This window comes from Notamacropus eugenii, chromosome 1 (assembly GCF_028372415.1).
Source record: "Notamacropus eugenii isolate mMacEug1 chromosome 1, mMacEug1.pri_v2, whole genome shotgun sequence".
Classification (NCBI taxonomy): Eukaryota; Metazoa; Chordata; class Mammalia; order Diprotodontia; family Macropodidae; genus Notamacropus; species Notamacropus eugenii.
Window position 1 is genome coordinate 525,441,742 of NC_092872.1, and position 27,122 is coordinate 525,468,863.

At 40.5% G+C, this 27,122-nt stretch overlaps 1 protein-coding gene across 1 annotated transcript in view; it reads right to left on the reverse strand.

Moving 5' to 3' along the window:
• ADCY3 (adenylate cyclase 3) overlaps positions 1-27,122 on the reverse strand; it is a 126,275-nt gene that overhangs the window by 44,785 nt on the left and 54,368 nt on the right. Inside the window, exons 3-5 of the mRNA XM_072633875.1 lie at positions 4,033-4,163; positions 2,513-2,624; positions 1,890-2,017 (exon numbers count right to left, since the gene is read on the reverse strand). Of these exons, the coding sequence (XP_072489976.1) occupies positions 1,890-2,017; positions 2,513-2,624; positions 4,033-4,163 (371 nt within the window). The remainder of the gene's footprint in view (positions 1-1,889; positions 2,018-2,512; positions 2,625-4,032; positions 4,164-27,122) is intronic.

Here is a 27,122-nt window from a genome sequence, read left to right on the forward strand (position 1 = left end):
AAAACTGTGCATAACCTTTGACCCAGAAATACCACTATTAGTTCGTATCCCAAATAGATAAAAAAGATCTAGATGTACAAAAGTATTTATAGCAGCTTTTTTGTGATGGTAAAGAAGGGGAAATTGAAGGGATGATCATAAATCATGGGATGACTGATTGAGTTTCAGTAAATGATCGTGATGGAATACTAATGTGCTATAAAAAATGACAAGTAGGATGGTTTCAGAAAAACCTGAGATGGCTTATATGAACTGATGCAAAGTGAAGTGAGCAGAAGCAGGAGAACAGTGTGTACAGTAATAGCAATACTGCACAATGATCACCTGTGAATGAACTTAGCCATTCTGAGCAATACAATGATCCAAGTTAATTCCAAAGGACTTATGGTGAAAAATGCTATCCACCTCCAGAAAAAGAACTGAAAGCAGACTGAAGTATATTTTTTCTCTTTCTTTATTTTCCTTACTTTTTTTTGCAACATGACTAATATGGAAATATGTTTTGCATGATTTCACTTACCACATTTCTTACCTTCTCAATGCATGGGGAAGGAGTGGATGGGAGAAAGAGGATTCAGAACTCAAAAAAAAATTTTAAATGAATCTAAAAAGACAATAAAAACCCTGTGTTTTGTGCCTCACGTGGTTGTTGTAAGGACAAAATGAAATAATATAAAGGAAAAGAAGGGAGAAAATAACCATTTATTAAATGTTTGCTATGTGCCAGCACTATGTTAAGCAAAAGCAAGAGAAGTAAGAACGTTTTGAAAAGTTAATAGCATGATAAAAATGTCAGGCTGGAGGATGATGATTCTTACTCAAAATCAATAACTTGTGAATCCAGTCTGGAGAAAAGTCCTTCAAAGAGACTTGGGAACTAGAGCTTCCAAATGCCATTGAGCATCATAGTCTTATCCTGGAACTTACTAATATATGCCAGTTAACCAACACTAGCCTACTGCAACCAATTCAGTTTGGTGTAGTTCACAAAAAGCTAATTGCCTGCCACTCTAGATCAATGTCATACATGGTCAACACAAGGAGAAGCCAATGTTCTATTGCTAGTATTAAGACTGGGATGGTTGGTGGCTACCTAAGGTATAATAGTCTCGGGGAGGAGCAAGTTCAACAACGAACACTTTAATATTATTTTTTTCCATGAATGCACCTATTTTAAATCCCATTTTCCATTGCGTTGAGGCATTTATTTTGTGATGTCTTTATAAAATATTTTGTACACATTTTACAGGACTTACAATAGATCATATGAGACCTGAAGCTGAAAAGGACCTTAGAGGTCAAGATAAGGAAACTGAAGCCTTAAAAGATGATACAACTCGCCAAAGTCTCCGGGCTACCACAGGGAGAACCAAGATTTGAATTAATGTCCTCTGTCTGTATCCATCCCTAACATTTCTTCAATTATAATGTATCATATTCATGTATGGAATTACTTGTCTACATGTTGTTTCCTCCCAAAGTAATGCACATTTTTGAGGGGGGGGCAGAGATTATTTGTTTTTGTCTTTGGATCCCCAGTACCTAGCACAGTACTTGGCTTAATATATGCTTGTTGACTGAATGAAGATCAAATCTCATGTACTGCAGGGAAGGCTCAAGGCTTCTGGTGGATGGTAGCACAAAGGGCATTCAATTTTCCAAGCTCAGCTAGGAAGTACCAACCAATCAATGCCTTCTCTGGACTCCACCTGTCCCTCCTTAGTATTATGGATCATGAATGCTCTGTGCCAAACTTAACAAACTTATTTTCTGCCTGAATCAGTCTGTCTTTCAAGGCCTCCAATCTAGGGATGACCTTAGGCCCCATATTAGTAAGGACATGAGACTCTTTTGAGAAGTGGACAAGATGGGGCATGCCCCACACTTACGAAATGGCATCCACCATGGCGAGCCCCATGAGGATGGAGCAGACAGCATGATCCTCCCGGTAGTCAGGCAGCCCACAGATGCAGTAGTAACAATCTCCCAGGATCTTGATACGCAGCTGGTGGTATTTCTGAAATAGGTAAAAACCAGTCTTTGTATTCCACTAACTCCCTCACTCAATTAATAAACATTTATTAAGCAACTGCTATGTGTTAGGCACTGTGCTAATTGCTGAGGATGCAAGAAGAGGCAAAAGACAGTTCCTGACCTCAAGGAGCTTAAGGTCAAACGGGGGAGATAACATGCAAACAAATGTACAGAAAGCAAGCTATAGACAGGATAAATAGGAAATAATTAAAAGAGATTTAATTGAGGGGTCATTAATTAATTTTATTAATATTAATTAATTATTATTAAAATAATTAATAATTAAGATGTTAGAGAAGGCTTCTTGTAGAGGGTGGAATTTTAGTTAAAACTTAAAGGAAGCCAGGGAAATTTTTTCCTTTTACCTAGTCCAGGGGAAACAGAGCTATAGGACAGGTGGAAGTACCTAGCTAGACTAGTCTGGGTCCAGACCCCTCCGGACACCGGCAAACAGGAGAGAAGGATGCAGTATACTTACAGCTGCTAGCTTGTCAAAGCGGGCAAACAGTTCATTGAGCAGCTTCACCAACTCCTGGGCACTGCAGGCTGAAGAGAGCTGAGTGAAACCCACGATGTCAGCAAACAGAATGCTGGGGAAAAAAAGGAAAGGATTAGCCAAAGGAAGTAAAAACTAAACACGGACACTCCAAAGGGCAACCCTTCCAATGAACAGGCCTGCTTAGTGTCATGAAGGGCTTGGCTTAACTTAAAGCTCTATCAGATGCAAGTTTCTTGAGGACTGGGCTGCTCTGTTTCTGTCTCTGTATTCTCAGCACCTAACATAGTACTTGGAACATGGTAGGACTTCAATAAATATGTATTGGTTGATTGACACTTTATAGCTAATTCAGGACTATAATGCTTTCCAAAGGTAGCTAAGTTGGAGATAGGAAGATCTGAGTTCAAATCCTTACTTAGCTGTCTGACTCTTGGCAAGTCATTTAACTGCTTCCAGACTCAGTTTCCGAATCTGTAAAATTGGGATTGTTATAGTGCCTACCTCAAAGAATTGTTCTGAGGATCAAAGGAAATAATGTATGTTATATGTTCACTTTGCAAACTTTAAAGTTACTGAAAAGCTAGCCATTATGAGCTGTTATGATCCATATATAGATCCTTCCCCCAGCCCTTGACTTCCCACTCTAAGATGATTGATTGAAGAAAAAATATGGGAGAGAAAAAAAGAATCATGCAGGTTATCTATTCCCCTCCCAGTTCTAAAGAATCCTCTCCCACAATCCAGCTAGAAAGTGACAGATTCAGCTAATTATCCAAGACATATAATTATGCCATAGATTATATCTGCTAGTGCTTTATAGTTTGCATGTACTTGCCTTGTCTTGTGAAGTAAGCAGGACAAAGAAAAATCGCCTCTATTTTATGGATGAGGAAGAAACTGAGGCACAGAGAAGCTAATGACTTGTCCATACTCACACAGCTAGTAAGGGACACAATAGGAAACTGAGCTCTTCCTATGCTCCCTATTCCAAGAGCTTCTTCCAATTTTTCCCTTTACCTCTTGGCCTAGTGACAAAAAGCTGACATTTTCATATGTCTCTGATGTTTCCCAAAGGCACTTTTCATGTTATTTCATGTGATTCTCAGTATTACAGTATTCCTGTAAGTTAGGTATTAGTGAGTCCATTTTACAGAAAAGGAAACTGAGGCTCAACGAGGCCCATTGTCACCCAGTCAGTAGGAACCAGTGGGAGTAATCAAGCCCAGTTCTCTCCTGCATTCAAGTCTAGCAATCCTTCCATAGTACAATACCATGATGGCAGCACTTAAATATAGGAAGGAGGGGGGCATTGTTTCTCAAGTTCCTGGGGAGAATCATTCTAGGTGCTAGCCCTTCCCGTACCCCAGCTCAGACGATCTCTATTCCCCTTCCAGCACTCTTCTGTGTTTGAGGGCCTTATTAAACAATCAACAGAGTCCACTCTAGCAGGAAGCCTATCTTCCAGGGCACTCTGGGTCAGGGGCTGGGACCAGGAATACCTGACATTCTCATGGCGGTACATGTACATGGTGTTGAACTGTTGCTGGTCCTTCTGGCTCTCATCTTTCTTCATGTCCTTTAGCATCTCATCAGCCACATGCTTGGGTAAGATGGAAAGCATAAGATTTTCCTGTGAGAAGAAAAAGAAGGGCATTAGCAGAGGGAAAGTAGGATGTGACCTTGAATTTTCCAATAGGAATTTTTCACTTATTATGATGGTATCTATTATCTTAATTTATTCTCCATGTATAGTCTCAACCATAGATTCAAAAATCACTGTAATGGAGGGTGGGATAAGGGAGGCCCTTATCATTCACCCAACAAGTAAATTACAAGCGCTGTCCTTGGTGCTGGAAACAGAGACAAAAACAAAAGAGTTCCTGCCCTCCAAAAACTTCTGTTCTACTGGGAGAAATAGCACAAACACAAATATATACATATAAAATATTACAAGGTAAATACAGGACAAGGTACTTTGCAGGATGAAGGAAGGCAATAACAGCTGAGGGATTCAGGGAAGGCCTCATGAAGGAGGTGATACTTGAGCTGAATCTAGAAGGGAGCTGAGAAGCCCACAATCAAGAGTTAAGGAGGGGACACAATTCAAGCAAAGACAGAGAAACAACAGATGGAATATCATGTAGATCGGACAGTAAGCATGCAAGTTTGACTAGAACATTGGGTGCTTGGAGGGGAGTGGTGTGTAATTCAGCTTGGAAAGAGAGCCTAGAGACAGACCATGAAAAGTTTTAAATGCCTAGAAGTATCAGAGAGTTGCTGAAGGGATTTTTACCCAGAGATGACATGGTTAGACCCATGTTTTAGGAATATAGCAGCTGTGTAGAAGATGGATTGGGGAGGGGAGAAGAAGGAGGAAGGGAAACCAATTAAGAGGTTCTGGCAAAATCCCAGGTAAGAGGTGACAAGGGCCAGAACTACAATGGTTGTGATACAATTGGAAAGAAGGGGTCAGATAGGGAGATAGAATCAACAAGACTTGGAAGACAACTGATTAGATGGTCAGGGAGAGGGGAAAGAGGGGTGGAGAGAGGGCAGGGAGTGAGACTGAAGATCTGGAAAAATGATGGCATCCTCAAAAGATATAGGTTAGTTAGGAGGGGTGGACTGAGGGGAAAAGATAATGAGTTTTTACACAGAAATGAACTTGCGATGCCCCTGGAACATCCACGTAAAATGTCCAGCAGGCTGCTAGAGATACGGGCCTGTCAGAATAGAGGCTAGGGCTGGTTATATAGATTTTGGAGTCATCTACATAGAGATAAGTGAACCCATGGGAGTTGATGAAGTCACCAAGAAAGAGTACAGAGAAAGAATTTGATCAATTTTACGAATTTCTCTCTGCCCCTAACCCTAACACTAACTCGATGAGATTCTAGGAGGTAAACCTTGCTGATTAGCTGAGGCTCAGGAGGATGGACTCTTGTCAGGAGAGCTGCTCCCCTTCCCTTGTTCCAAGACATGGTTCAACTATATTTCTCTTTCCCATTTGTTCACACTTGGACTTCCAGATCAGAGGAGGAAGGTGATTTCTCTCTTCCTCAGTACTACTTCCCCATATCCCCAACCCTGGCAGAAAACAGCGACTGACAGGAGAAGAACACAGTAAGCACCTTGCAGCTGGTGCTTGCCCAAGTGAATCTCACAGACAAGTTCCTGGCCCCGTTTCCTGGCTGCCTTGCCTTCTGTTTCTTTTTCTGAGAATGGGTCAGAGATGAGCAATTCTGAGAAAAGATATTAAAAGCCTTATGGATTACCTCATGGATAATCCTAAATTTGAGAGTTCCCAAGTTTTAGAGTTCCCAAGAGATAGAAAGTTCCTGAGTTTGAATGTCAGACATAAAACTTCCAGAGGGAAAAGATTTCAACAGCCTGCAATTTTGACAAGGAAAAAGATTAACCTGCAGCTAGAGAACTAAAAGTAGATCAAGGTGGGGACAGAGGATGGTGCAATACTGAGGTGAATGAGGATTATTTGTCCAATAATCCCAGAAAGTGTCTTTACTTTCAAGGAGAAATCTAATGGATATAATGTTATATTCGAGGGCATTATGTGTCTCTATGTTTTTATGGGTTCTTTTGAGTCCTTTAATACATTTTTTGTGCTAGGAAAAAGAACGGTGGTTCCCATTATTCAGGAGTTGGGGACCCTGTTACCCACTTTGGGGAAAACCTAAAACCTAAACTTTATCCAGATTACACCAGAATTTTACTCTAGAAAGAGGACAATGGGCCAAAGAGAGAAATTGACCTTATAGGATTAACCCCCAGGATTAGGAGAGGAGAGACACTGCTTTACATGGATTGCAACACAATCTCAGTTTGAAGGAACTCTAGAAGCCACCTAATCCAACCTAAAATTGACCTATAGCATCTTCAACTAATGACCATCAAGTCCCTTGAAGTCCTCAAAGGTGAAGGAACCTAATTTCCCAATGTAGCATATTCAAGTACATCTGCTTTTTGTGAAGCAGCATAACTAAATACAGGAAGATTTGTTATCAGTGGGTTGGCCAGTTGGTGATTAATTATTTGGCTTTGACTACCAACAATGAGATATGTGAAATGACCCTCAGTCCCTGGGCAATCTTCTTCTACTTATGAAGTAATAGTAACAAAGTGATGGAAGAAAAGGACAGGGGCTGCTGAAAATCTTAGTTTTTGGACTATCTCGAAACATTTAGCTATAAAACAACTCTTGAGGTTTCACCTCGCACCATGTAAATTGGCAAAGATGACAAAATATGGAATAATTAATGTTAGAGGGACTGTGAGAAGACAGGAACACTCATGTACTGTTGGTGGAGCTATGAAGTAGGTCATTTGTTCTGGATTTTGTCACTATACAAGTTAAGTGACTAAACTGCCCCTACCTTGGACAAAGTGATCCCACTACTAAATGTACACTCCACTGAAATCAATACAGAAATAAAGTTCTAATATATATCAAATCGATGGCTATAAACTGTAGTAGCAAAGAATTTGAAATTGGGGAGTTGCTGAAAAACTACAGTACATGGATATTATTGTGCATTAAGAAATGATGAAATAAGGAATTCAGAGAAACATAGGCAGATTGATATGAACTGGTAAAGAGAGGAATTGGCAGAACCAGAGAACAAGATATGCAGTGACTACAACAACGTAAAAGACAGAACACCAAAAGAATGTCTAACACCCTGCGTAATGGAAAAGCCAACGAAATGTCCAGAGAATGCATAATGAAACATGCCACCTCCCCCATGGCAGAGGAATGGGATACTACTGGCACTGAATACTCTATGTATTGTCAGATATGGTTATTGTATCAGATCACAGAATTTGATAGTTGGAAGGAACTTCTGTTCTGTATAACTTCTATATTCCAATCCATACATAAAGGAATTCTCTATTTAACTGTAGACACAGAGTCATCCACCTTCTTCATAAAGACCTCAAGAAAGAAGAACCCACCACCTCCAGAGGCAGCCCATTGCACAACTCTAATTGAAAGGAAGTTGTTTGGGACATCAAGTCTCCATTTTACCTCTTTGTAACTTCTACCCTTTGCTCCTGATGTTGTGCTCTGCAGCCAAATAATACAATCAATCCCTCTTCCACATGACAGCCCTTCAAATGACTGAACACAGTTTTAGTCAATCAACAAACAAATATGTATGAAACACTTGTTAATGTGCCAAGCACTGTGTGAGGTAATGGAGATGCAAGCACAATGAATGGAATTATCCCTACACACAAGGAGACCATATTCTAATGGAAGAGACAACAGCTCCATACAAAAGTACAGACAACATAAATATCAAAGTCTCCCAAAAGTGTCTTTATCTTCAAAGAGGAGTCTAATGAATCTCATGTGATATTTTAGAGCTATATGTTTCTGCATTTTTTTATGGGTTCCCATGAGTCATTTGCATTTTCTGTGGTGGAGGAAAGAAATACTTCCGAAATCTGATGTCCATATCACATATTCAGTGCTTATGAAGGAAATGGGGACCTGTTACCAACTTTGGGAAAAACCTAGAGCCACACCTAAGCTTTATCCAGATTTCCTCAGAATTATATTCTAAAGAAGGGACAATGAGAGGTTGAATAACTTGCCCGTGGTCATGTAGCTAGCATGCATCAGAGGCCAGACTTGAATCTAGGTCTTTCTGATTACAAAGCTAGCCTTCTACCTACCATGCAATGGAGATTAATTTTCTTTCTCATGCTCTCTCTCTCTCACCCTTTCTTTCTCTCTCTCTTTCTCTCTCTCTCCTTTCTACCTTCTCTCTCTCTTCTGTATGTGTGTGAGTATATACATATACATACACTATATATATATATATATATATATATATATATATATATATATATATATCTTACATATACATATATGTGTGTGTATTTCATGGTTTTCAAAGTACTTTTTTCATGTGAGGCAGAAAGTAAAAGCATCATTGCTTATATTTTACAGGTGAGAAAAATGAGGTTCAGAGAGGTCACATGACTTACTCATGGCCACAGCTCACTAATAATAAGAACAGCTGGCATTTATACAGCACTTTAAAGTTGGCAGAGTACTTTATAAATATTACTTCATTTGATCCTCACAACAACCCTGGGAGGTAAGTGCTATTTGGCCCCATTTTACAGATGAGAAAATGCAGACAGAGGTTAAGTGACTTGTCTAGGATCACACAGCCAGTAAGCTGGATTTAAACTTAGGAAGATTCCAGGCTCAGGATCTATCCATTATGCTAATTAAGTGCTTACTGAGTTAATTAGGTATCATTGTTCCCATATTTCAGATGAAGAAAATGAGACTGAAAAGTAAAGCAACCTGCCTAATGTCACACAACTTATAAGTAGCACAGTTAGGACTAGGACAAAGACCTTTTGGTTCATAGTCTGTTCTAATTTAATGGCAGAGAATTCTTTTTTATCTCCAATATAAGTGGTAAATTTAGGTTTAACTAATTCACTCTGGTCGCTACAAGCCATCTTTCATTTCCATAGCAATGTACCTTGTGGCCTTGAGACTCTGACAAACTTCATTAAAGCTGTGGAATGGGAGATCAAAATAAGCCCAGTGCATCCTGCCCTGACTGCACCTGAGGAGCTGTGGAGGTAGCAACAGTATCTCCTGGGCTGATGTCTCCAGAGGGCCCATCGACGTAGGCAAGCCACATCTGAAACCCTGGCGCCCCACTGCCTCCATCCTCTGTGTGAGTGTGCATGTCTGTGTGTGCATGTGTGTGTGTATGTGTATGTGAACTCCCCCTATGCTCACCCAAATCATGTTTTCAAAGGAAGAAGGCAATCTTCAATGGGGACTAGATGACCCCAGGCCTGTCCTAAAACTCAACTAATGGGAACCAAGAAGCAGATTCCCCCAAGTTACTAGGAATATTGGCTTGGGAGGAATTTTAAGAGAGCCCAGAGACCTAGTGCCTTAGCCAGCTGCCAAAGGCAACCCAAGGAGGAATCTCAGGGAGTCTTGAGAGAAGAAAGCAATCATTGGTACCACTGTCAAGTGAATGATTTAAGTTGAGAAAGGAGCCACCAGGGAGGAAGGGTTTGAATTTCGGGGTCCCTCTCCTCTGTGCCACTGAGAATGCAGAAGGGGAGACCCCACTAGAAGGCTGCTAGGCTGATGATGACTACTGAGTGATGATCTTCTTATAGTTTCCAGAATGTAAGCTCTCAGAGGTCTCACTTTTATATTTGAACCCCAGCACCTGGCTCAGTGCCTGGCATAGATTAGTCAGTAAGTCAGTCAATAAGTGTTTTTTTTAAGAACTTTCTTCATGCCAGGCATTGTGCTAAGTGTTGTGGGTACCAATAATAAAGTGAGGCAGTCCCTTATTGGGTGCTTAATAAATGTTTGTTGATTGGCTGCTTTGATTCTAGAAACCTGTCACAGTTCTATAAATTAACAAGGAAGGTGGCATGTCTTAGACTCAGGAGGAGATCTGGTGTCATGCACCAATTAAATAATGAGTATTTATTGCACATATTCTGTGCTCAGCAGCCAAGGGAAAGCAAAGATGGATAAGACACAATCCCTATCATCCAGGATCTTAGCATCTAGTCTTAGGAACAAATAACTAACAAGAAAGGCAGGAGGTGCTCAGTGCCAAAGGATGGGTAAAGACGAGAAGTGATAAAGCCATTCTGACCCCAGGATCACAGGTTCCCAGAGCTGTACAGGGCTTTCCTGATGATCTAGTCCAAACCTTTCCTGAAGAGGAGAGGAATCCCCACTACAACTTCTGTATCGTGGTCATCTAGCCTTTGCTGGAGGATGTCCTTCAAAGGGGGTGGGAGGGGCCTAGTAGCAGCATCCCATTTACCCTGAGATAGTTCTAACTTTTAAGTGTTTTCTCCTATAGAGGACAGCCTGCCGGCTCGCAGCTGGGATGTTTAAGGAAGGCTGCAAGGAAGAGCTGGGACTAAAGCTGGAGTTGAAAGGACAGGGAGGATCTGGATAGTTGTAGAGGGATCATGAGATCATAGATTCAGAGCCAGAAGGAACCCGTGAGGTCATCTACTTCTGTAAGTGTGCATACATGTATATGTGTGAATATACATATATGTATGTATATGGTGTATATATATGTACACGCACACTTTCTATTCTTCAATAGAATGTACGTTCCTTGAGGGACTGGGTTGGAGGTGGCATTTTCCATAGCATTTATTTATTTATTTGTGTGTTTGTTTATTTTTGGTCACATTTTAAGTTCCAAACTGTTTCCCTTCCTCCCCACCTCATACTAGAGAAGGCCACCATTGGACATAGATAGAGAGATAGGTACACAGAGATGATAGATACATAGATATACATGGATAGATACATAGATAGATGAAAGATGTATAGATATACTTGGATAGATACATAGATATACATGGATGGATACATACATAGATGATAGATATATAGATATACTTGGATAGATACATAGATATACATGGATAGATACATACATAGATGATAGATACATAGGTATACATAGAGCTCATCTAGATATACATGGATAGATGATAGATACATAGATATACATAAACAGATGATAGATACATAGATATACATGGATGGATACATACATAGATGATAGATACATAGATATACATAAATAGATGATAGATACATAGATATGCATGAACATATACGTAAATGATAGATAGAGGCAGGCAGACGAATGGACAGACAGATGGATAGATGTGTGGATGGATGACTAGATGGATGGATGGACTTAAAACCATTCTAGTTATCAGTTCTTATAGGTCCTTTGTAGTTGATCTGAATTGCCAATATTCCAAATAACTTAGTCATTTACAATTAATCTTCTAACAATGTTGCTGTTAATGTATACAATGTTCTCTTGGTTCTGCTAGGAACTTTTATTTTCTTTGCATCCCTGCACAGTGCCTGGAACATCATAGGAGTTTAATAAATGCCTACCGATTTGTTAAATCATCCAATCCATTATTTTACAGATTTTTTAAAAATGAGGCCCAAAGAAAGGAGGGAGAAAAGATCCCAGGCAAGAGCAATGATACAGTCAGATTGATCTTCGAGGAAGGTGAATTTAACAGTGGAATGCAAGATGGCCAGGTTTTTCATCAAATATCATCTTTCCAGGACCTCCCTTCTTCTATTCTGTCCCCTATTGCCACATCCTCATCTCTCACAGTCTGAAGGGTCCTCTTTGACTCTACTTTAGATTTGTCCTAGTAACCTCTTTCTGGAAACTCCTTCTGGTGCTATCTTTGAACCTCAAAGACATTCAAGTCCAAAAACAATGCCAGCAAGGCTGAGGCTTAATTACAGCCCTTGTGTTGTCTGGAGTCATCACAAAACAGGAATGGAAACTAGAGATAAGCAGGACCACTCTCTTTATTCTATAGATAAGGAAACTGAGAGCTGGAAACATGAGACTATTAAGCCAAGTTAGCGGCAGAAGAAGGACTGAAAGCTGAGTCTCATTACTCCTCAGTCCAGGACTAATTCAGTTCACCTCTCCCCATTATAGCACTGGAAGAGCAGTGAGATATAGTGAATAAGCTGTTGGGCTTGGGGCAGGAAATATCTGGATGTGCCTGCCACAACATTTAAATTATTACTGCATGACTGTGAGCAAGTCACTAAACCTCTCTGCGTCTCAGGCAACTATCTAACTTGAGATCTGTTGCTGGTGGAGAAAGTACCTACGCCAAGAGTTTCCCAACGCTAGCCTCAAAAGTCCCTTAAGTTCAACACCCGTGATCCCATGATTCTATTTATTGAATAATCAAAATAATAACAAATCTCAGCTGAAGTCCCACCTCCAACTCTTTACAACAAAAATATTCTAGTACAGTGAAGAGATCTGGTCATCCCCTCCCTCCTTGACCTTCCATAAAATGGAGTCACTGGAACTCCTTAAGATAGAGGCCATGTTTATGGCCTTTATGTTTATGACTTTATGTCACTTCACATCCCTTCTCCACCCTTCCACCTGCCCCAGCTGGGGCTATAAGAATGTAGACGAAGTTAGGATAATGGCAGCAAAAGAGAGAGGAATCCAGCTCATTCCTAAAGTCTGAGAAGCAGGTACACTAAAGAGCGCCAACAACCAAGAGGCTACATCCTGTCCCAAGTTTTATTTTCCCAAATTTTTCAAAATTGTTATTCAATCCTTGAGGGTCCCAATCTTGGGGAATTACTAATGCCTCAGAGCTATGGTTCACTCCACTACCCTCAAACCATTATAAGATCATAGATTGAAGCAGGAAGATACTTTCCAATTTATAGAATCCTAGATTTGGAGATTGAGGGATTATAAGTAGGGTTGTAAGAGCTCATCTAGATCTACCCCTTCATTTTACATGTGAGAAAACTGAGGGTTAAAGATGATAAATGACTTGTCTGAGGTCACACAATGAGTAAATGGTGGAGCCAGGATTAAAATCCCCGACTTCGGGTTCCAAATCCAGAATTCTTCCTGCTATGTCGCACTGCCCCCTTCCTCCCATGTGATAGAACCCCAAGGTGTAGTCAAGGATATTGAGGGGGTTACTTAGCCCCCAGTGGCCGCCAGGCAATAGCACCAAGCTATTTATTTGCTACTCAGAACCAAGGGCTCACCCAAGATCTACTTGTTGCTAAGTTGCAACAGCAGAAAGACTGAAATGTTAAATCACTAGCTCAGAAGTACTTCCCTAGAGCCTGCTACAAAAAGAAACTGAAAAAAAAAGAAAAGAAAAGGAAATCAGGAAGAGAAATAGAAAGAAGGTAAGGAGGTGATATTATGGCAATGATTAGAAGAGATCAGTGACTGCCAAGATTGCATTTAGTTTATGAAATAAAACTAGGATGCCAGCAGTGGTATGGGAAAAGAGCTCCATGAGAATGATATCTAGAGAACTGATAGAAGCATGTATAGAATAATTTTATATATATAATATGTATATCCATATCTATCTACATATCTATACATACATACACATATATGTATGTATATACATACGAACATATACCTATTTGTGTCCAATGATAGTCATCCCTAGGGTGGGGGAGGAGAAGTAAAAAAGGGGGAAAAATTTACATGATAGCTTTATCACATATTTTAAAAGAAGAGCAAGTTGTACATAACAGATCTGCAAGCTGTGCATAACAGATTTTCATGCGCAGTCTTTTTAAAAATTACACTGTGTTATAGAAATGCTTGCTTTATTGCATAAATTAAAAATAAAATAAAATTTTTTGAAAGTTTGTAGCCAGAGGATCTGAGTTCAAGTGTTGACTGCCACTTTGACACTTACTACCTATGTGACCTTGAGCAAGTCATTTATCCTTCATTTCCTCAACTGTACAATGAGGATACTGAACCAGATAGCTTCAAAGGATTTGTTCAGCTCTAAGTCTATGATTATAAAGTTATATAAAATACAGAAGGACACTATGTAGTTTCAGCATACTTTAAAGACACTAAATTAAACTCCCTCATTTTATAGATGAAAAAATTGGGATTAAGTGACTTGCCCAAGGTCACACAGGTTATCAGTATCAGAACTGGGATTTGAATCCAAATCTTCTGACTTCAAGTCTAATCTTACCATTGGACTATGCATCCTTGCTAATGAAAGTGAAGACCCCCTCAAGAGAAGAATTTCAGTCTAACCACAGGTGAAAGGAGTCTTATGATGGGTCTAGTCATCAAGTTTAGAGCCAGATACAATCTTAGCTCAACCCCTTCATTTTCACAGAAGAGGAAACTGAGGCCCAGAGAGGTGAACCAACTGAATCAAGATTACACAGCAGAAAGAAGAACATTCTGGATTTGAACCCAGGTCCCCTGATTCCAAATCCAGAGCTCTTTCCACTAGATTATGCTGTCATCTCATAGTATTGGCAGTACAAGCTAAGTTACCATGGCAACCTGTCCCAAGGTAGCACATAGCCAGATCCTCCATCATGCTGTCTCTTCACCAGGGAGAGCTGTTAACAGACTAGATATCGATCTTTCCTTCATATGCATGAGATTATCGGGGGATGCAAGAAGCAATAAATAACCATAATGAAAATCAGTCAGAGCCCAAAGCTCATGGCCTATGGGGAATTAAAGTCTGATAAGTAAGATGTTTAATACAAAGAAAATCAGGGCACTAGGAAGGAATCAAGTTAGTGATTGCCCTGGGACATGAGTGACCATGGAAAGGCCAGAAAGAAAATGACAAAGTTTGGTAGAGAGGTTGTTTTAAAAGAGGAAAGATCCCTGCCAATCTCCAAGTGAAGTCTGCGAGTGTTCCACCTGGAACAGACTGTATGACAGGAGTCACATCCCAGGGACCATCCAGGAACCACCGAATATAAGATCCCTGAGAACAAAACCTGTTTTTCCCTCTTAGTATCTTCAGCACTTAGCATAATGCCTGACATGAAGTAGGAGCTTAAACAGTTATTGATTGATTGAGAGAAGATGTAATCCTTGTTCTCATGGAGCCTCCAACCTGGTAGGAGGAGGACGTATAAGACACAAGACCTATTAATAAATGACAAAACAATTTAACTGAGCCCAGGAACCATCCAGCCCTCGTCTCCCCAAGGGAATCTCTCAGCTGGTGCCTTCCCTAGGGCTCCAGGGGCCATCTCCAGGCATCCTGACCTATATCTTGCCACTGGACCCAGATGGCTGTGGAGGAGAGAGTGAGGCTGGTGACTCTGTACAGCCTTCCCTCACTTAAATCCAAGTTACTTGCAAGCCATGACATCACCTTTCTGATGTCACTGTCACTTTCGAGAACAAAGTACAAGTAATCTAATCTGTGAAAAGTAGGAGCTGCGCAACTGGGGACCCAACTCATCAGTTCCAGTTGAGCAATGTAGCTCCTTCCTTCCTTCCCTCTTTTTTTCCTTCCTTTCTTCTCTTCCCTTCCTCTGTCCACATAGGGAATCACACCCTTACTTTTGGGTGTTCTGCCCAAAGGAATATAAATCTTGATCACTGAAACCTCTCAAGATATCTTGGGGTTTACTGGTTAGATTTCTTTTTTAAGGATTATGTCTTAAACTCAAATTACTCTGGCTCTCATTCCCTGGACTACAACAGATCCCAGCCCAAGCTTCACTTGGTGACTCTTTGGATTCTGTTGGCTCAGAGTGAGTGTAAATAGCGCTTGATTCAGTTTTGGCCAGAAACCCTGAGGGTCTTCCCCTCTCAGATTGATTTTTTTAAACTTCATTTATTGATTTATATTTATTCATTTATATTTGACCAGGTAAAAGAGGCCACTCTTTGCCTCATTTGTACCTAGTCTTAATCACTGAATGGGCATTGCCTCAGTCAAACTGAGACCTGAGAAAGACATTAGCTCAAAAAGGCCAAGGCCTCCCATTGCAGAGGGGGCCGTCTTACTACTGGACCCAGATGGCTCCAGAGGAGAAAATGTAGCTGGTGACTTTGCACAGCCCTGCCTCACTTAAATCCAATTTAATTGCAAGTCATGACATCACCTTCCTGATGTCATGGTCCTCTTCAAGAACATGGATAAATAACAACCTCAGGGCTTCAGCATGCCCCAGAGATTCCCATTCCCCCCCTCCCCCTGGGCTCCTTGCATCAGGAGGTGCCAGCCAATGACCTGGATAATCCAACATGAGAATAGAGAAGATTGAAATTGTTCAGGAGCAATGATGGGGCCCCAGCTGTGGATGATTAGAAGACAGCGCTAAGAGAAGACAAAGGGAACCAGCTGCGACTGAGAAGGGCTGTGACTTCAAACAAGAGGGGAGGATGGAAAACGACTGAAATGCATCCAGGGTTTACCTGACAGCTGTTCTGTGAGGAGAGGAAGAGAAGAAGAGAGGAAGCAAACAAGGCAGGAGGATAGCAGAGGAGGCAGCTCCCCCACCCCCACCTTGCCTTAAGCTGCTTTAGCTCTATTTATGGAAATAAGGCTGAGAATTTTCAGATGAAGCAAAAACACTGCTCAAGTGAGCCAAGGGAAGAGGTAAGAAGCACTAACTGAAGGAGGAGCCCTAGCTAGGCACTATGGCCAAGTTGTGACGTGGGGGTAGTGTTGGAAGACATTAGTGGTAGCTGAATTCAGCCCAACCCACACAGTTTACCCAAAAAAAGCAGCAAAATTCAGAGAGGTTTCAGAAAAGGGGAAAAAAATTAAAAAGAGAGCAAACAAATCTGGCCTCCTCTGTCTTACTATCATAGGGTCACAGCTTTAGAAATAGAGGGGGCTAAGTCCCTCCCCAACTTTATAGATGGGGATTGAAACCCTGAAGCACAGATAGGTGACTTGCCCAGGGTCACACAGTTTGCAGTGTCTGAAGTAGGATTTGAACTAAGGTCTTTCTGACTCCAAGTTAAATTCCCTATCCTCTACTGTTATTGTTTGGTCGTTCTGTCCAACTCTTCACGTTCCCCTTTGGGGTTTTCTTGGTAAAGATACTGCAATGGTTTGTCATGTCCTTCTCCAGCTCATTTTACGCATGAGAAAACTGAGGCAAATAGGATTAAGTGACTTGCCCAGGGTCACACAGCTAGTAAGTGTCTGAGGCTGGATTTGAACTCAGGAATGAGTATTCTGACTTCAGACCCAGTGCTCTATCCCTTCATTCTAGTCTACACCATGCTATAACTGAAGCACAGAAATTTGGGTGACTTCCCATTTGAATTTGAATTGTTTTAGTAGAAAAAAAGCCTTCAGCCATATTTACCAAAGATCAATAACTACATTCTGGGTTTCTTCTCAGTCAGCTGTAAACCATCTAAAAGTTTTCCTTCAGCAAGTGTGAATTACCACCTAAATGATCCTCTAGACTCAGATAAAATATAATTCATATTATTAGAGGAGTTTTAACTCAGTTGGAAATCATTTGGCTTAACACTAGCTAACTTTTGGGTAGAGCAGAAAAATATCTAGGGACCTGGACACTGGGGCCTGTGACTGCACGCGCCTGTTAGCTGCAGGCAACCTGTACAAGCCTGTGAATAAACAAGCAGTCTTTCATAATCACATTCTTATGTTTGTCCTGGATATTATTCCACTAGGAAGTCTAAGGCACAGCAGGAGAATTCCTTTAAGAATAAGGAAATGACAATGCTTTCCTAGAAAACAATCAAAAGTAAATTGGAAGGGCAGCTAAGTGGCACAGTGGATAAAGCACCAGCTCTGGAGTCAGGAGAATCTGAGTTCAAACTCAGCCTCAGACACTTACTAGCTTTGTGACCCCGGGCAAGTCACTTTACCCCAACTGCCTCAAAAGAAAGGGCAAATTGGAAATTTACAATCCAAAGAGTAGATTGAGAGGGTCTCAATATTCCTGGAGTACAGGACTGGAACCATCTAATCTTTGAGGGAGGCAATGTACAAAAAGCATCAAAGATAGGGTCAAAAAATCTAGGTTCAAATCCTATCTTTGACACTTAATAACTCCATAGCCCTAGACAAGTAACAACCTCCCAGGGTCCAGGTTTCCTCATCTATAAAATGTGGGCTTTGGACTGAATGGACTCTGAGGTCCCTTCCATTATTAAATCTAAGATCCTATAAGATTCCATGATCAAGTGCACTACCCCACTCTACCCGCACTAGTCCCTCTGTCTCTGAATCTCTGTCTCTCTCTCTCTCTGTCTCTGTCTCTCTCTCTCTCTCTCAGAGTCTCTGGATGATGTCAAGGCAATTCCTTTTCTGCAGATCAGCATAAATACAATTGAGGTTTCTTTTCTACATTATTTGACAATACAAATTTCCTTCTCTTGGACACTTTCTTCCCTTGGTTCTCATGAGAAGCTTTCATGGTGCAACACCTAAGGTGGTTGCTCTTCAAGGTTCTGCTCTGAGGTTTTATCTATTCTCTCTCTGCAGTCACTCCAAAGTCTTTAACTATAATTAATATATCCTGATTCCCAACTCTATCTGGCTTTCAAGGTCATCTGGCATGTCGCTTTTCTAGCCTCAGCTAACCAGACTGGTTACTCATCATCCCCTTGTGCATAGTCAGTGCTTTCCTCTGTCCAAGCTTTTGCTCCTGCTTACCTGCTCAGCCATCTCTGCCTCTTGAAATGCTATACATCCTTCAAGGCCCAACTCAAAAGTCACCTCATCTATGAAGTCTTTCCTGGCACCATGACACCCCCTTATCCTATCATATATGACCTTTCCTTCCTAGGACCTCATATATAACACTTCATATCTCCTATATTTCCTTAGCATACTCCATGCTTATTCTAGCAATTATATAAATATTATATTGAATATTTGTACATATACTGTAACATTCTCCCATTTTGGACTGTAAGATTGATGAAGGCAAGGATTTAATCTATTAGGCCAGGAGTGGGGAACCTGTGGTCTTGAGGCCACATGTGGTTCTCTAGATCTTCAAGTGCAGCCCTTTGACTGAATCCATACTTCATAGAACAAATCCTTTTATTAAGGAGATTTGTTCTGTGAAGTTTGGATTCAAAGGGCCTAACTTGAGGACCTTGAGGGCCACATGTGGCCTCGAGGTTGCAGGTTCCCCACCCCTGTATTAGGCTCTAATTACTGTGACCTGTAGGGCCTAGCATAGTGCTTTGACATAATAGTTGCTTAATAGGTGATCATTCAATGAAGTCTGGGATGCTTTGGTGCCTGAAGGTAGGGGCTTAGAGTGAATGATCTAGTGAGGTTCCTTTAAAGCAAAGGATTCTGGGATAATATATTCTGGGAACACACACAAGTAGCAAGACTCAAGACTCTTTTTCTAGAGGGCCACCACATTCACACAAAGCTTTGGGACTAAAGAGTCTCACTCTGAGGCAAAGGTTCTGAACTGCTTGTTCTAAGATGTATCTATGGACATACAATGTAGGAATATCTCTGATGCTGGAGGTGACATTTTGAAAAGGCACACTAGAGAAGCCAAAAAGGAGAAAGAGGAAAGAGGAAGGAAATGAAGGACACAGGGTTATGTCTAGCTCAGGCTTGTCCAAAGGAGCAGCTTAGATGGAATGAACTCTAAGGTTCCCTTCAGCTCTAAAGCTAAATCTATAGTCCTATGCTCTACTTCTCTTGCCATCATCCTTGCCCATCTTACCTGACTATCCCAAGCCTGAGTCATACCTTTCATGAATATCTTCCCTTAACACATCATTGTTCTTAATTCTGAGGAAGTTCCAGAACCAAATAAACCCAGATCATGCCAGATTCATAATCTGTTACTGCAGCACATTATAGTGGAAAGAGCATTGGCTTTGGATCAGAGGACCTAAGTTCAAATCTGGCCTCTGTCACTTACAACTTGTGTTATCTTGAGCAAATCATTTATTCTCTCTAGGCCTTAGTTTCCTCATCGGTAAAATGGTAAGAAGTGGGCTAAGATGGCCATTAAGGTCTTTGCAACTTGAAATCCATAATTCTGTGATCCTTTGAATTCTCCACTATCCACGTAAAGACAGTTACAATTTCTCCTTCATTTATCCTTTGCTTCTCTTGGCTATTTGGAATCTCTCTCTTAAAGCTCTGTGTCATGGCCTTCCTACTTTCTTCACCATATCTTTGAGAAGATCAAGATTATATCCTGGCTACCTCTCTTAAGAACCCTGATGCAAGGCCTGCCTCTCCCCACCCCCTGCCTCCATCTTCTTGGCCTCCCTGAAGCACTAATTCTATATCATATCCCTCTCTACCCACCCCAGCCTCCATCCTCGACATCCTTCCTCTCTTTCTCTTTGTTCCTTCCCCTCTAATTTTAAATATGCCAGAGTCTATCCCATATTTTTAAAAAAGCCTTTCTCTAACATTACTCATTTATTGTTATTTAGTCATTTCAATCATATTCCATTCTTTGTGACCCCATTTGAGTTTTCTTGGCAAAGATACTGAAATGGTTTGCCATTTTCTTCTCCAGCTCATTTGCAGATGAGGAAACTGAGGCAAACAGGGCTGAGTGACTTGCCCAGGGTCATACAGCTAGTAAATATCTGAAGCCAAATCTGAATTCAGATCTTTCTGACTCCAGGCCCAGCACTCTATCCCTCCTTACCTAGTTTGAATGGTTAGATCTGGCATTTCCTCAGTGTAAGGGACTCTCCACCAAAGCAGCTAGAAACTCTCTATGCCTTGATATATCATCATCATCATCATCATCATCATCATCATCATCATCAAAATACCAGCAATACTAGCAGTTCTAGGACTTCAAGGCTTACAAAGTGCTGTACAAAGGTTTCCTCATTTGATCCTCACAACAATACTGAGAGCAGGTACTATTATTGTCCCCATTTTACAGATGAGGAAACTGAGGTAGAAAGCAATTAAGTGACTTACCCAGGGTCACATAGCTAGTATCTGAGGCTGCATTTGAACTCAGGTCCTTTTGACTTGAGGTCCAGTGGTTTCTAGCCACTGCATCACTTCTAGGGAATTGTCAGAGGCACTCAAAGGGCCAAGTGACTTACCCAGGGTCATTTACCCAATAAATGTTAAAGGAGGAAATTTGAACCCACGTCTCATTGATTCCAAGCTACTCTACGCCTCATACTGTCTCTGGGTTAGTCTAGCCAGCAGGTTTTTATCTTCCCACTCATTGGTCTTATCACCCACTACAATCTAATTTCCATATTTTTTTATAACTGCAGTAAAACATTTCTTTTTGAGGTTACTTATATTTCCTCCATGAGCAAAGCAATGGTCTCTTTTCAGTTTTTATCCTTAAGGAGGCAGCATGGGACAGTGGGAATAGCGTTGCTTCTGGAATCATAGGATCTGAATTCAAATTCTACCTTTGATATTTGACCCTGGTCAAGTCACAATCTCCTTGGGTCAAAATTTCAGCATTTGTAAAAGGAGGGCGTTGGACTAGATGTCCTCTGAAGTCTCCCAGATCCATATTTATGACTCTACCTACAATACCTCTTGGTGCTGCATTTAAATTCTTTCAATTTCTTCAAAATTCTTTCTTCCCTTGGCTTTCAAGTCATCTCTTCCTTCTTTTATTTATCTTGTTTCTCTTCCACTTACTATTTAGTGTGTAACCCTCCAGGGGCCCCTCTAAGTCTCCAGGAAGATAAATCCAGGTCACTTGAGACCAAACATATGGATATCATTGGCAGCTGGTCTTCCCCCATTAGAATGTAAGCCCTAGAAGGTAGGGACCATTTTCACCTTTCTTTGTATCCCTGGCATTTATTACATTGTCTGGTACACAGTAAACACTTGAAAAATGCTTGTTGACTTGAAATAGAAATCAGAAAACCTGATTTCCAGATTTTCCATTAATATGTTGTTGTGTAGTTTCAGTTGTGTACAACTCTTCATGCTCCCATTTTGCCATTTCCTTCTCCAGCTCATTTGACAGATGAGGAAACTGAGACAAACAGGGTTAAGTAACTTGTCCAGAGTCACACAGCTACTAAGTGCCTGAGGCTGGATTTGAACTCATGAACCTGAGTCTTCCTAATTCCAAGTCCAGTGCTCTATCCACTGCACCATCTAACTGCCCTTTCCATTAACCTAAGATCCTAGATTTAGAGTTAGAAGGAACCTTAACGACAAGGAAGTCCAATCCTTTCACTTTACAGGCAAGGAAACTGAGGCTCAGAGAGATGAAGTAACTTGCCTGAGGTCACACAACTAGTAAGTGTCAAAGATGTGGTGTAAGCCCAGGTCTTCCTGACTTGGGGGCCCAGCTGCTATATATCAGCTATAAAATCAAGTAGTTAGACTAGATGATTGATCTCTAAGGTTCCATCCTGCCCTGAAGCTCTATGATTTTCTCTCCTCTGGTTCTGTAAAAGATAATAGGATCTCTGTTCCCTCAATAGACATTCAGACGAAAGGTTATAGACTGCCTACCTGAAGAGAGAAATTGCTGCCCCATCCTAGCTTCACAGGGGTGTTAGGAAATGGAATGACAGTATGTCTCCTTAGAATACCTCCATGACCAGTTACATTAACTGGAGTTAACCAAGACCATGTACACAACCTCCAGGTGAGAGAATTAGCTCATCATTAGAATGTAGTCCTGTGCTACAGATTACAAAATGTTCTGCAACCAATGTGCTCCCACTCACTCTTGATAGTTGACTGTGAGCTAACTGAGGGTCAAGCAGACAGTGATGCTCCATCCACATCCATGAAGCCAGGGGAACAGAGTCTCCTCAACATAGAAATGTCCCAATTACTCTGGCCACAGAACACTTTGGGATTTAAAATATATTGATGGAACCCACCAATACCAGCCTGAGGATCGTGGATTTAGAACTGGAAGAAACTTCAGGGACCATCAAGGCCAACCCCATCCTTTTACAGATGAGAATCTAAGACCTGGAAAGGTTAAGTACCTTGCCATAGTCATACAGGTAATAAACAGCAGAGCCAGGATTGGAACCCAGGATTGGTCCTACAGCTCCCAACTTGGCCCTCTTTCTAATGAACCATGCTTTCTGTCTACCTCAGAATAAGAATGGATCTAGGAATTCTGGGAGCAAAATAGGGAAAATTAAGTGTATTTTCATTTGGCATCCTTATATAATTTCATATTGAATATTTTCGAAGATATTACTAATAGCTTTTTCCTCATAGAAACCTCTTCACACTGCACAGAAAGAATGTCAGGTTTCAGTGGAGCACAGCTTGGAAAATACTGAGTCAGGGGCTTGGTGAGGTGTTGGCTATGCTGAAAGCTCACTTCTGCTGATCGTAAAGCAGGGATTCTTAACTTTTTAGTCTCATATCCCCTTTTGAAGGTGATCTAGAGGTGAAGCCTATAGATCTCTTCACAGTATGTGTTTCATTGCATAAAATTAGATATTTAGCATTACAAGGAAACCAATTATACTGAGTTATTGAAATATATACATACACAAACACATATATTTAAAGTTCACAGACAAGTTAAGAATCCCTGTGCCAAATCAATGCTCAAAAAATCAGATAAAGACCACCCAAAGAAAGTCTGAATAGAAAATTATTTCCCCAAAATTGGGTCAGGAAGAAGATTTGTGACTCACCCCAGACGAGGCTGGGGAAATAGGAACCTGGAATCAAGGTCACCCAATGAGTCATACTCCAGCCCCAAGGAAACAAAGAAACATCCTGAGTCTGGGATTAGGGAGAGATGATAATAACAGAGTATATTTATATAGTTTTACCTATATTCTTTCATTTGTTCCTCCTATCAACCCAGGGAAGGTAGGTACCATTATCCCCATTTTACAAACAAAAAAAATTGAGGTTTGGGGAATCTAAATGACTTGCCCAGGGCAGAACCATAAGTAGGGCAAAATGACCAGGGTTTTAACCCTAAAGGTGCCCACATGGGGGGGGGGGGGGGCGGACCATAACCATGGCACCCTTCCTTTCAGGATTTCATTCTTTCTTGTCACTGCTGTTCCCTCTCACACTGAACATTTGCCCTTTCAGCTCTACCTAGAGAGTGGTCAATGGATGTCAAGGGCACCACCATCATTCCAGTCATCCAGGTTCACAATCTCAGAGTCATCTTTGATCTCTTACTCTCCCTCATTCCCATATCCAATCATTTGCCAAGCCTTGTGATCTTCACAACATCTCTCACTTCTGACTCCTCTCCATTTCCACTTTCAACCCTCTAGTTCAGGTCTTCACTTGTTATCCCTTCTAGATATCAATCATCCAATATTTATTTCCCCTTTCACAGCAAAAATCCTTTAAATCTAATTGTCTTTTCTCAGCTACCATTGACCCTTTGTAACATTCAATTCCCACCTCATTCTGGTGAAACCTAAGGACCTCTGCTCAGAATAATGTTTTAAGTGCACAAAATAAAATACATTGAAGTTCAAAAGAAAGAAATTACTGAATTGTCATTAAAATTTTTTTAAATGTTCATGGACTTCAATTTAAGAATTCCTACTCTATAGTATCTCTGTTGGTGGTCTCAACAACTCTTATGAATTTGATTATCACCCCTACAGAGATCTCTGTATCTACATATCCACCCTAATTTATCTCCTGAACACTAGCCTGAATCAATGCCTCCTGCTGGGCAGCTCCATCTGGATACCCTGTTAGCATATCAGCATCAATATTTGTATCTTTCCCACCCCCAACTTTATTCTCCTCAAAACTGTCCTAATTTTGTTTCCATCATCTTAGTCACCAAGACCTTGGTCACCAGGGTTGTACCAGAGTAACCGCTGATTCTTCTTCCCGTCTTTCTGCACCCTCTCTATCCAATAAGTCCTCAAGTCTTGTCAAGTCCAGCTCCACGAAATCTCATCCCCATCCCCTCTCTTCACGACCACCCTGGCTCAGGCCTTCATTATCTCTCACCTGGACTGTTATTCAGACACTTCCTAGTTGTGGAACTATGGGCAAGTCTCTTAACCTCTCTCAGTCTCAATTTCTCCATCTGTAAAATGAGGAAAAATAGCACCCATCTCACAGCTGATGTAAATAAAGAATTTTGCAAACTATATAATACTATAAATGGGAAGCATCATCATCATCATCATCATTACATTTTTCCTAACCCTAGTTAGCCATTTTCCAAATGTATTTACTTGGGGAACAGACAACAGAATATAAATTGATCAGGTGTTCTTCACTTGGGGTCTGGGAACTTGTTTTAAAAAATATTTTGATAATTACATTCCAATATAATGGGTTTCCTTTGTAATCCTATGTATTTTATGCATGTTAAAAAAAAAACATTATTCTGAGAAGAGGTCTATAGGTTTCACCAGACTGTCAAAGCAATCCATGATACTAAAAAAGATTAAGAATACTTGTCTTAAAGACACTAGGAAAAAAGTGCAATAAATGTCCTTTAGTGATAAAAGTCAAAAGTATCATATTGCTCTATGAATGGACAACAATTGCTTGGGGAAAGCTAGATGTATGAGATTAATATATGCTGGATAACAGGTCACAAAGGCACCTAGCCATGGAAACTTTGCTTACCTTAATATACTGTTCTTTGCTTTACAAAGTACCTTACATGGATTATCTCATTTGATTTTCACTACAAACCTGTGAGAAGGGCAGTACAAGGGCTGGGATGTTAGCATGGTACAGTGGGGAGAGGGCATTGGATTTGGACTTCAAAGACTGGAATTCAAATTCTGATTCCCCAGCGGTAAGCTATGTGATTGAGAGTAAGTCACAGCATTCTGGACGTCAAACTTCTCATCTGTAGAGTGAGGCTGTTAGACTAGTTGACCTTTCTTGTTCTAAAACTATAATCTTATGATTGAGGAAGAAAGAGATTTAGTGAGAGGCATTTCTGGGCTTTGATGGCATGACTCAGCTGTCTTCTTACTGTGGAACGTCCCTCCAGGGTGTCCACTTGTCAGTTCCTTCCAGGGCTTCCATTCTAGGGGCAGGTCCAGACCAGCTATGCCTCAGTCTGCTCCAAGTTGTGCTTCTGACTATCCTTTAACACCAAACTCCTTTCCTTTCCCCACTTTTAGCTCTCTTTTATGTGCTGTCTTCTCCTATTAGAATTTAAGCTCCTTGAGGACAGGGATCATCTTTTTTTTCTTTCCTTGTATTTTTATCCCCAGTGATTAGTATAGTACCTGACACACTGTAACGGCTTAATACTTGTTGCCCTGTTACTGTGCTTAATTTACTGAACTATCTATCATTCAGCATCTGGCTGGCCAGCAAAGCTACAACTACCTTGCTAAGCATTATTAGCAAAGTGAGTAATATTGCAAATTCCTTGAAGGTAGGAGAAAAGTCTTTTTTGATTGCCTGCTGTGCTGTCTAATATATATAAGCAAAAATGTTTAACAAATTCTTTATAGGAGTTTGGTATCTTTTCCTATTCTTGGAAACAGTTTATGTAATATTGAAATTAACCAGACTTTTGAGTATTCAAGAAGTTTCACATGTAAATTCATTTGGTCCTGGGTTTCTTTGTTTTTTTTTCCTTTGGGAGTTCATTAATGGCTTTTCAATTTACTTTTCTCATTTTGGGTCAGGTCCTCTACTTATTAATCTATTTATCTGGGTATTTAAAATTTTTTTGTATCTATCCATTTCATCCAACTTATCAATACTGTTAGCCCATAATTGGGCAAAATCATTTCTGATAGTTTCTTTTTTATCATCTTTGATGGTTGAGGATTGTTCTTTTTCACTTTTTGATACCAACAATTTGTTTTCCCTCTTTCTCTTTAAAATCAGACCAGCTGTTTATCTATTTTATTTTTTAAATAGCTCCTAGTTTTATTTATTGACTCAGGGGTGGCCTTTTTTTTTTGCTTTCAATTTTGTAAATCTCTTCTTTGACTTTTTAGAATTTCTTTTTTGGCATTAAGTTAGAGTTTTCTGATTTGTTGCTTTTCTATTTTTTTCCTTAGACACATGTCCAATTCTTTGAGCTGTTCTTTCTGAGGTGGATGGAAGCATTTTTTTTAACAACTTCTAAATAGTTATGATTTGCCTCATGAGACTCTGTCTTTAGAGGTGCTATGAGGTCTAGGGAATGGGTTGGTGCTATAACTACAGAGGGACTGAAGTTCTAAAATTCTTCATTTATCACAACAACAACAACCACAACCACTCTTGTATGGAACACTTTATAGTTACAAAGCACTTCATGTACATTCATGGA